We start from the raw sequence: 10,846 nt of genomic DNA on the forward strand, positions 1-10,846 counted from the left end.
AGGCTCCTTCTTGGCTATGATCTATCTCATCTCAAGTGTGGAGACTGGCTTGATTGAAGTATTTTGGAACGATAATAACTTTCGTGCCACACATAATAGAAAAATGGAAATGCCATCTTTATCTGTAAATGTCAAGATTGTCTGCATTCAATCACATGAGATGTGGATATTCTTATATCTGTGATTTAGCATATATCCTTTCATGGAACAAACTGTACTTTGTGGCTTGTATGACAGAAATGCGATGGAGTTTTTTACATCCGTGATTTGGCATAACAGAAATATGATGGATTTTCTTACATCTGTGATTTTGCATAAATCCTTGCATGGGAACAAACTGTACTCTGCAGCTTGCATAACAGAAATGCGATTAATGTTTTGAAGCATGCTGTAGGAGAACATGTAGCCACTGGAAAATATCTCCCATTCTAAATCTCTTACCCTTTTAGTTGCATGGTGCTGTGCTGTAAAGCTTCACCATTTATAATTGAAAGTTGCAGCTGTTTTTACCATCTATACCACTTTTCCTAGAGTTAAAAAGCACTGCCTGACTTTCCTACATCTCTATGCCAGGAAGCATTTTAGCTTGTATTGTGTGAGCAAGGCTTCCTGTAAATTGTTCAATATTAACGTTTTTCCACACAATATTTTTGTTATTCAAACCAGAAAATGCCAAAGTATAGATAGAAGCATTTCCATGGGTGAGGGATTGTTCCATACTTTAAATACATGTATTGATATTGCCTCCTCAGAATGTTTTCCAGTGACAAGGTACAAATTGCAACCATGGAGGAAAAATTAAAGCCAGCAAATGCAATTGAGTAAGGAGTGAGTGCAAAGAATGGTTTGAAGCTTTGTTTTCCTAGTGACAAGCTACAAATTGCCATATTAAAGGAAAAACCAAAGAGCTGCAAATACAACTGAATAAAAAGAGGATACAGAGAATGGCTTGAAGCTATGTTTTGAGTATTTACTAACATTTTGAGATTTTGAGTAGTCATTCTTGCAAGAGACTTATCATTTGTGCTAGCATAGAGCTTATTGTAGTAAGGGTTCTAAGCATGCTTTTGCCTGTGATACCACGGCTCATATACGCATGCTTATTTTTTGGCACTGATGTTTCTTCATTAGGTGGTAATTTCACATGTGGAAAGATGCATATTGATTTGATAATACTTGATAACTGGAATTGAATTCTTATGGATCTTAGGCAATATCACAAATCCGGACTGTCTACTCGTTTGTCGGAGAGGAGAAGACTATTGATACATTTAGTGCAGCATTGCAAACTTCTTTGAAACTTGGAAAGAAAGGTGGAATGGCAAAAGGAATTGGTATGGGCTGTACCTATGGAGTACTTTTTGGTGCATGGGCCTTACTACTATGGTATGCGAGCACCTTGGTTATTCATAAGGTGACAAATGGTGGCCAGGCTTTCACAACAATTTTGAATGTGATTATTAGTGGCATGTAAGTTTTAACTTTTCACAGTTCTTTCACATTGTAAGTCATATCAATTGCTTGCAATTAAGTACTTCTATGATTATCTAGATCACTAGGTCAGGCAGCACCCAACTTAACTGCATTTGGTAAAGGAAAGGCTGCAGGTTACAATATTCTTCAAATGATAAAATCTAAACCTGTAATCAATGCCAGTCATCTTGAAGGGCAGATCCTGGCTCAAGTTGATGGATACATAGAACTGTCTAATGTATGCTTCAGCTACCCTTCTAGGCCAGATGTGGTTATTTTTAACAACTTCAACTTGGAAATTCCTTCCGGAAAATCTATGGCATTAGTAGGTGGAAGTGGTTCAGGAAAAAGCACGGTGATTTCTCTGATTGAGCGCTTCTATGATCCCATATCTGGTGAGTATCTCCGAGAATCTAAAGCTATGTTTTCCCGAGCAGTATGGCTGGTCTGTGCAATTTATTATTGTTCAGATGCTTTGCAGGAAAGGTATTGATCGATGGCCATGATATAAAAACTTTACAGCTCAAGTGGCTTAGAACACAAATTGGATTAGTAAACCAAGAGCCTGCTCTATTTGCAACTAGTATTATGGAAAACATACTTTATGGCAAGGATGGTGCAGATTTGAGAGCTGTGCACATGGCTGCGAAAGCTGCAAATGCTCATTCTTTTATTGAGCAGCTTCCTAATGGATATGCTACACAGGTATAATGATATTCCAGGAAAGTTAACTTGGTGTTCCTGTATGCATGGAAAATATTTTTTTATCGTACACCTTGCATCACCAGGTAGGTGAACGAGGGGTACAATTGTCTGGAGGTCAAAAGCAACGGATTGCAATAGCAAGGGCAATGCTGAAGAACCCATCCATCCTTCTCCTTGATGAGGCCACAAGTGCACTAGATGCAGCCTCTGAGCATTTGGTACAAGAAGCATTGGATCAACTTATGGTTGGAAGGACAACAATTATTGTGGCACACCGTCTCTCAACCATTCGAAATGCTGATACAATTGCTGTGATCAAACTTGGCAAAGTTGTGGAGTTGGGAACACATGATCAGCTCATGTCTAAAGGTGAAACTGGGGAATATTTTGGTCTGATCAAATTTCAGGATTCTTCTTTGAACAGGACAAACTCAAGAACTACAGCTTCAACTAAGTACTCCCAGTAAGCCTGTAATCTTTATATTTATGGGCAATTACCCTCACGATCTCTTTAGCATTTGACTAAACATGATTAGCTTTTCATGTCAGGGAGCTAGCAAGGAATTCGTACACATCTTTTACATTGTCGAAAACCCTGAGCTCACATTCGTCAAGCATGCATTCTTTTGCTTTTGAATCAGATTTGTATCCACCAGTTGAGCCAGGTGATAACTATAGCAAGAAACCAGCATCTGCACCTATATTCTGGAGGCTTCTCAAATTAAATCTTCCTGAGTGGCCATATGCACTATTGGGAACAATAGGTGCTATCATGGCAGGGGTTGAGACTCCCCTTTTTGCATTGGCTATAAGTCAAGTGTTGATTACCTTCTACAGTCCAGATATACCACATATGAAGTATGAAGTTCGTAAAGTGGCCCTTATTTTCGCTGGTGCATCCGTTGCAACTGTGTTCATTTACGTTATGCAGCATTATTTCTTCACACTCACCGGGGAGTATTTGACTGCACGCATACGGAAGATGATGTTTTCAAGTAGGTTTCTTCCCTTTTTAATTTGTCTATTAATCTACTTTGAGGAGAGTACCTGCATGTTAGTAGAAGAGTACCTGCATGTTTGTTGGTAGAGAGAGAAATTGTTTCAGTTCAAGAATTTGTGGAATGATATCCCATTGAATTTCTTCAAAGGGAAATTTCTGATTGATATTTACTTCCATAGAATGAACTATACGTATCATACGTGCATTCACATTCGAGAATGATTCAATCAAACGTGTATGGTAAATCATCTCGAAGTTGGATTGGATTGATTATGGTCTATATTATATATTGATTCACTCTCAATCCCAATAAGTGGACTCTAATCCATTGTGAACCACCAACATAAGTATGGTTGCAATATTTGCATTGTATCACATGCATACCTTTGGAATGCTTCTTAAGAATCAAGACATCTCTATCCTCCTCACCTTAGAACTTTACAAAAAATGAGTATGAACTATAGAGATTGAATCAAAATATGACATTATAAATTATAACCAAATGTTCAAAAACTCATAAAACGTATATTCGAGAGTATGAAGAAAACATGACATAGGCAGTAGTAGCATAACAACTTACCACTAGGGTGAGCTAATTTCTAATAACAAAGAAAGAAAAAAAAGGAACATGACACTAACATAAAATTTTGCCATGACATGACACTAACGAAAGGATATAAGAAAATTGGGAATTGAACCCAAGACATAAGCAATAGTAGCATGACAACTTACCACTAGGTTGAGCTAATTTCTAATAATGAAGAAAGAAAAAAAAGAAAAAAAGAAAAAAAATGACACTAACATAAAATTTTGATATGACATGACACTAACGAGAGAGAGATGAGAAAATTGGGAATTGAACTCAAGACATAGACAACAATAGCATGACAACTTACCTCTAGGGTGAGCTGATTTGTGATGATAATAAATGAAAAAAAGGAAACAAAAAAGGAGCACACATTTTTCCCTTTTCAAACGTTTGAATGCTTGCACGAACACGTTTATTATGGTCTATGTGTACTTCCTTTCCATTGCTTATCGAGTACTTAGAACTGCTTTTGTCATTCTCCAATATGTTTGATATTTTATAATTTGCTTTCAATAAGAAATTTGACTGGTATTGGGAGTGATTAGAGTGGATGTTTGGATTCCAACTGTTTCCCTCATGAATCATGATGTAACCTAGGTGGATTTTCAAAAATTCTTCTCTCAGACTTGTCACTAAGATCCATATTTGGATGCTGATATGGGGAAAGCACTTACAGTGATGGTTTCGTTTCATAATGGTTCCAATTTACTGGCAGGGGAAAAATGACATGATAGAACTCGTTTCTTATCTGTGGTAAAGATAGATAGATCTTACTATTATCCTTGGAACGGATATCAAATATTATATGCTGATCCAAAAGAAGCAATTTCCTGTAGTGTGTCTAGGGCTTATCAGAATATGCAACAACCCTTAACTTGTCCTTTTGTTTTGATGAAGCGTGCTGCATCACAGATTTATTTTATTTGGAAATAAAGTCCTGATATGCCGTATGTGTTGGGACCTGATGTAGATTAGAAACATGTGTCTTGGGTTGTTGGCTAATATTTGGAGTTTAGGCTCTTGGCAAATAAACGGTATAGCCCTAGTATAATAAAGCACTCTTTTTCTGTTGCTTTTGTAGACATTCTTCACAATGAAGTAGGCTGGTTTGATCTGGATCAAAATAACAGTAATTTACTGGCATCAAGATTGTCTACTGATGCCACATTTGTTAGAGCTGCTGTGGCAGATCGATTGTCAAGCATAACACAGAACATTGCACTTGCAGTAACAGCTTTTGTGATCGCATTTATCATGGAATGGCGTGTGACTCTAGTAATACTTGCAACCTATCCTCTTCTTATTGGAGCATCAGTTGGCGAGGTACATGTCGTGCCCACATATTTTCCCTTTGAAACTCTTTTTTTTTAAGAACTCTCCCTTTTGATGTATTGTACCTGCTGTAACAGCAATTATTCCTCAAAGGCTTTGGAGGAAATCTTGGGAAAGCTTATGCCCGTGCCAGTATGGTGGCAGGAGAGGCTGTGAGCAATATTCGCACAGTTGCTGCTTTCTGTGCTGAAGACAAGATATTAGATTTATTTACGTCTGAATTGAACGTTTCAAGCAAAAGGCTATGGTTAAGAGGACAACTGAGTGGTATAGGCTATGGTATTTCACAATGCTGCATGTATGGTTCATATGGTTTGGCTCTCTGGTATGCATCAGTACTAGTTAAACATCAAGAGACCAACTTTGGAAATGTGATGAAGGCATTCATGGTGCTTATTTTAACAGCATATGGAGTTGCAGAAACAATTGCAATGGCTCCAGACATTGTTAAGGGTTCACAAGCATTAGCTTCAGTATTTGCTATCATCGATAGGAAGTCAGAAATTGAGCCAAATGATCCACTTGCAATAGTTGTTACTCAAGTAAAAGGGTCAATTGAACTGCAGCATGTTGTGTTCAAATATCCTGCTAGACCAGATGTTCAAGTATTCGAGGATTTGAGTCTACGCATTCACTCCGGCCATAGCCTTGCTGTGGTTGGGCCCAGTGGGTCTGGAAAGAGTTCTGTAATTGCCCTTGTTGCAAGGTTTTATGATCCTCAAGCAGGGGTAGTCTTAATTGATGGAAAAGATATAAAAAAGCTTAACCTTCGCTCTCTACGACGACACCTTGCTCTTGTACAGCAAGAGCCTGCTCTCTTTGCCACTACCATTTATGAAAATATCAAGTATGGATCGGATAATGCGTCTGAAGCAGAGGTGATTGCAGCAGCTAAGGCTGCCAATGCACATGGTTTCATCACATCACTTCCACAAGGATATCAAGCAGATGTAGGAGAGAGAGGAATGCAACTCTCTGGAGGTCAAAAACAACGTGTTGCAATTGCGCGAGCTGTGTTGAAGAATCCAGCAATTTTACTGCTTGATGAAGCCACAAGTGCATTGGATGCTGAATCAGAGAAGGTTGTCCAAGATGCACTGGATCGGTTAATGAAAGGACGCACGTCAGTGGTTGTTGCTCATCGTCTCTCTACCATTCGTGGTGCTGATAACATTGCAGTGTTGCAAGATGGTCAGGTGGTAGAGCATGGTAACCATAAGCACCTTATCAATAAACCTAGAGGCATATATGCTCAGCTAGTTAGCTTGCAACAACATATTAACAGAAATCCTTGAATATAATGTTAACTTTCTTGGAGTGTTTCCATGTCCATTCAAGTTCGGAAATTTGAAGGGCTGTGATTCTACATAAGGCCAAGGCCATCAATTGTCAGTAATGTACATTGTATTTTTTGGGGGGTTTAGGGATAACTTTTTCTATTTCTCTAAGAGGTGTTTCTGTGAGCACAATTGCTTGCATGCTGGAAGAGGGGCATGTAATAAGTTAAATGGAGGAAACACTCGAGTCAAAAAACTCGATTCAACATTATAGTTTATATTCATTTAATCTAGTAGCCATGGCCCATTAATCTGTTCATTTTGAAAATTTATAACCTACAAGCTAATTGCCTTTCAGTGAAAATTGATGTGAAACATTTGAATAACCATCCAGATGTTCTAGAGAATTCTTTCATAACATTAATCCCAGGCATCTGAGATTGTTATACATACATAAAAGTGTTTTGTAACCCAATAACAAGGTGTTTGGTTCAACATTAATTTTTCAGAATTTACAACTTACAAGCTAATTGCCTTGCAGTGAACATTGATGTAAATCATTCAACTAGCCATCCAGATGTTATAGAATTCTTCCTTAACATTAAGCTCAGGCATCTGAGGTTGTTATACATAGATGAAAGTGTTTTGTAACCCACTAACAAGGAGTTTGGCTCAAAGCATTTAAAAGGGTAAAGTATTCCCAATCTGAATAACCATTTGCTATGTTACATATGCTTGGATTATGGTGTAGTGAGTAGAATTGTATCACAATTTTGAGATACTTTACAAAAGCAGCTCAGCTCCACATCAAATACATTTAATGGTAAGCATTCTGGATGTAATAGAGCTAAACATGGACAATAAGAACTTCTGCAGCACTTGGTAGTTCAGAGAAAAACATCAGCCCTTGAGTTGTGCAGGTTCAAAATATCAATTCTGGAAAAAAAAAACAATCACCTCCACCTCAAACAATAAGATACACCCTCACATTAAGAGTATCAAAGAACAATACGCTGTTTGGAGACCAACAACCTGATGAGAATGATGTCACAAGTAAAAATGCTGAGGGAAAAACTCCGAAATTCCTATTTTCTTTGTTTCCCAGAATGCAGTTGATCAACACCCAAAGAAGCAATTACATTAGCTATTTAAGTTTCTTCCCTTTTTTCTAACAATTATGACACAGGGCGTTTTGGGAGTCAACCAGAACTTGCGAGCATTTTGGGAAATGTAGAAAAACATGGGCATCTAGGACTTTTTCCTTAAATATTAAATGCACTTTAATGCTTCCGCTGCCCGCATCATTACCTTGTTTATCCTCTGGAATTTTCATTTGTCGATGAGGTACTGCTCCTTATAACCTGGAATTTTCATTTGTTCATATTTAGTAATGGAGAGAGTATATTATAACTGAAATTACTCCCTAGCACTGCAAAAAACAGTTGCAGCACTTGTAGAAAATGAAACAATGCAAAGCTTGAGTAGTTGTACCACAAATAAAGATTTCAATGGAGAAGAATGAAAAAGAATTATGTAATTGAACTGATATTAATCAATTGCTCTATGGCAGAAAACACATAATGGCAATTCTATACATTAAAGTAAACCCAATAATATAAACACGGGGGCTTACATACAACCATTCTACAATAATCTAAGAATAGCATCAAGACATGTATGTAATTATGCTATAAATACAGCCTCTTTTGATCAAAACACAACGGCCCTGACGGCTCCTCTGTAAGAATTGCTTTGGCACTGACAAGTATATACTATTTTGAGCACTTCAGCCCAAAGTTTCTAAGCTTTGTACTTGCCACTGAAAACATATATGACATATATAGAGTCGAAGCACTTCAGCCCTAATCTTCTTAAGATTTGTATATGTACATATGAGTTTATGACATTTCTGGATTACGTGAGTAACATGTGTATATGCTTTTAGTCAGATGTTCTAGACCTGCGGCATTCAATGCTAGTTTTTAAATACTTAAAGTGCTAAAATTATGACCTACGACAACATTTGAGAAGCTCCAATCTGTATACTTTCTACTATGCTGACATCCATCAATCCTACTCCATTGAATTTTTAAATTGATATTCTTCAAAACTAGATTTTTTCCTGCTAATTGTAACCCATTCATTGAAGAAGTGCAAAAGGCTCCAGGTGGCAGAGAATGAACTACATTACCTTCCGTAGCATTGCATTTTCTTGTTGTAGTGTTGAAACCTTTTCTTCAAGCACTGCATTCCTTTGTTCCAGCTCCTTCATTTTAAGTTCTAGCTCGGACACATATGCCTTCTTTCTTTCCCTAGCTTGTTGTGCAGATACTCTATTCCTAAGCAACCTGTACCACGGTTTGTTTAATTCTAGCATATGAAGGTTGCTCATGAGACCCTGAAAATTCTTCTATGTATTATTGGAAGGGAAGAACAGCCCAAATACCCCTGAGTTTTTCTTTATTTCCAGAAATGTCCCCAAGCTTTCATAAATTCCTCAAATGCTCTTGGCAACCTCCTCTCCAGAAATTATATGTGCTACTTGATCAATCATATATGGTCAACTTCATCCCCTTCTCTGTCTTTCTATAGTTGACCAGAGGCATTTGGGGAAATAACGAATACCAAATGGCATTTGAGGAAGTAAAGAAAAAACTCGGGGTATTAGGGAGTTTTCTCTCATTAGAATCAATACCGTTTCATTCGTTTATGCTCTTTTTCTGCTGGTAAAGCTGCCCTTTTTCTTCCACTACCGCTCTTGGTTGATCCAGGTACAGACTTCTTCGCTTCGATTCCTCCCATATCTGGAACTTCCCTTGAATCTGATCCACTATCTTCCTCTGAGATAAATGATAAGACAAGTGTATAAAGCTATTGTTGGGTATCACCCTTCCGTACATCCCCAATATAAATATGCCCTAGATTGGTAGATCCTAGTGAACACCCCAGGTATATCATATGAGCAAACAATGAGTTTTTATCAAAAGCCACCCCTGTGCATCTAATATATCAATCACTCATGATCATTTTGTAATATTAGTATATCATGTCTCACTTAATCTCATTGTAGCCAAGTGATCTTCTAGTAATATTATGATATATTGTCTCACTTAATCTCGTTGTCATTAGCGTTCAGATTATCATGTCTCACTTAATCTTTGATCCTCCGTAGTTAACAAATCTCAGCTATGAACAAATTCTCTGCTGCTGCTGCATGTATATCATGCTTAGACCACGGATGTTGCAAAATCCAGAAAACAAGTGCCACAAAACTATAGCACAAATGCATTTATGCACACATAGCATGCCAAGCATTATTCACATGTATTGTGAAAATGCGGCAATGAAGTGTATGAAATTGTGCACATATTCATCTATGAATTCAAGGTAGCATGCCTAGACAGTTGCATATATTGCAAAGATGCAAACAATAAGTGTATGAAACTATGCACAGATTTATCTATGCATTATTACACATCTACGTATGTTAATTATTGCCGCGAAATGCTAGAGATTTCTCTGATAAATGCAAAATATTTCAGAAGATGAATTAAAACAGAAAAATCCCCCCAATAACACTTATTGTAGCGAAATATGCAAGGGATTTCTCTGAATAAAAAAACAGCAATCAGGATTGACAATGAGACCAAAGTAGTAATGCAAAAAGTATATCTTACAAGATGCTGAAAGGAGAGAGAAACAGAGGCAGAGAGGCAGAGGGAGAAGAAGATCTCACCATCTTCCATAAAGAGAGGTTTTGTCTGCTCCATGGATGGTAGGGGTCGATCGCCACACTCGGATGCGTACCACAAAAATTGATGAAGAAGAACTCTTGCTTCTTGCTTCTTCTTGCTTCTTCTTCTTCTTCGTCTTCTTCTTCTGCTACTGCTGCTGCTGCTGCCGCCGCCGCCGCCGCCGCCGCTGCGACCTCTCCCGTCTGTGTGTGTGTGTGTGTGTGTGTGTGTGTGTGTAGATGGATCGATCACACACTGTAGATCTGTGGGGGTCGCCCTCTGCGCGCGCGTGTTTTGTTCTTCTTCTGAATCCTCAACTCCCTTCTCTCTCTAGATCTGGGTCGTTCATTGTGAGCATGTCGTGGCCTCTTCCTGACCGTCCGATTCTCCACTTGTCTACTTGGAGGTGGCTAGTGAGTCGTGGCCGCTTCCCAGCCATCCAACTCCAAAGCCATAGGTAGGATTCAGGAACAATCCATCCATCATACACCCTCTCTCTCTCTCTCTCTCATCCAATTTCCATAGGGCTCCCCCCGCCTTCTTTTAGTTAGCGAGGCTAAGTGCCCCGAGTACACCCCCCACCGTAGCCCCATTTGTCTACCTCGATCAAATCTCCTTGCAAAACACACACGATCCCTCCCCGCTCTTCACCACCTTACCTTAATACAACACATCATTACTTGGTTTTCTTAATCCTATCAAACATGTCTCCCCTTGACGCGATTAAAAAAACGAA

The 10,846-nt window shown here is 38.4% G+C and overlaps 2 protein-coding genes across 3 annotated transcripts; one reads left to right on the plus strand and one right to left on the minus strand.

Moving 5' to 3' along the window:
- The first annotated feature begins 1,174 nt into the window (after window positions 1-1,174).
- On the plus strand, window positions 1,175-6,610 carry LOC147847775 (ABC transporter B family member 19-like). 2 transcript variants are annotated; one of them, XM_087338836.1, is made up of 7 exons: window positions 1,175-1,470; window positions 1,552-1,868; window positions 1,955-2,178; window positions 2,262-2,641; window positions 2,728-3,173; window positions 4,849-5,090; window positions 5,177-6,610. In XM_087338836.1, exons 1-7 carry the CDS (start codon window positions 1,319-1,321, stop codon window positions 6,392-6,394), a joined length of 2,979 nt encoding a protein of 992 aa, XP_087194962.1. In that variant the 5' UTR covers window positions 1,175-1,318; the 3' UTR covers window positions 6,395-6,610. The 2 variants fall into 2 exon arrangements, with proteins under 2 accessions (XP_087194962.1, XP_087194963.1); XM_087338837.1 differs by lacking the exon at window positions 1,175-1,470 and having other exon boundaries at window positions 1,730-1,868; window positions 1,944-2,178.
- Window positions 6,611-6,956: 346 nt separating this feature from the next.
- Window positions 6,957-10,220, minus strand: LOC147847776 (transcription factor HY5-like). The gene is made up of 5 exons (XM_087338838.1): window positions 10,113-10,220; window positions 9,072-9,216; window positions 8,568-8,724; window positions 7,685-7,737; window positions 6,957-7,312 (listed from the first exon to the last, which is right to left on the minus strand). Exons 1-4 carry the CDS (start codon window positions 10,144-10,146, stop codon window positions 7,690-7,692), a joined length of 384 nt encoding a protein of 127 aa, XP_087194964.1. The 5' UTR covers window positions 10,147-10,220; the 3' UTR covers window positions 6,957-7,312; window positions 7,685-7,689.
- Window positions 10,221-10,846: the final 626 nt, after the last annotated feature.

This window comes from Azolla caroliniana, unplaced genomic scaffold (genome assembly GCF_043228905.1).
Source record: "Azolla caroliniana isolate FFs.n. ecotype wild unplaced genomic scaffold, voAzoCaro1.0.p SCAF_680, whole genome shotgun sequence".
In the NCBI taxonomy this organism is placed as follows: domain Eukaryota; kingdom Viridiplantae; phylum Streptophyta; class Polypodiopsida; order Salviniales; family Salviniaceae; genus Azolla; species Azolla caroliniana.

Coding starts and splice junctions, on each gene's coding strand:
- LOC147847775 (XM_087338836.1), top strand. CDS start 1,319: ATGGCAAAAGGAATTGGTATGGGCTGTACCTATGGAGTACTTTTTGGT. Junction 1,471..1,551: donor AATGTGATTATTAGTGGCAT/GTAAGTTTTAAC, acceptor ATGATTATCTAG/ATCACTAGGTCAGGCAGCAC. Junction 2,179..2,261: donor CTAATGGATATGCTACACAG/GTATAATGATAT, acceptor TTGCATCACCAG/GTAGGTGAACGAGGGGTACA.
- LOC147847776 (XM_087338838.1), bottom strand. CDS start 10,146: ATGGAGCAGACAAAACCTCTCTTTATGGAAGATG. Junction 8,725..9,071: donor GAGCATAAACGAATGAAACG/GTATTGATTCTA, acceptor ACCGTGGTACAG/GTTGCTTAGGAATAGAGTAT. Junction 7,738..8,567: donor AAAATGCAATGCTACGGAAG/GTAATGTAGTTC, acceptor TGAAAATTCCAG/GTTATAAGGAGCAGTACCTC.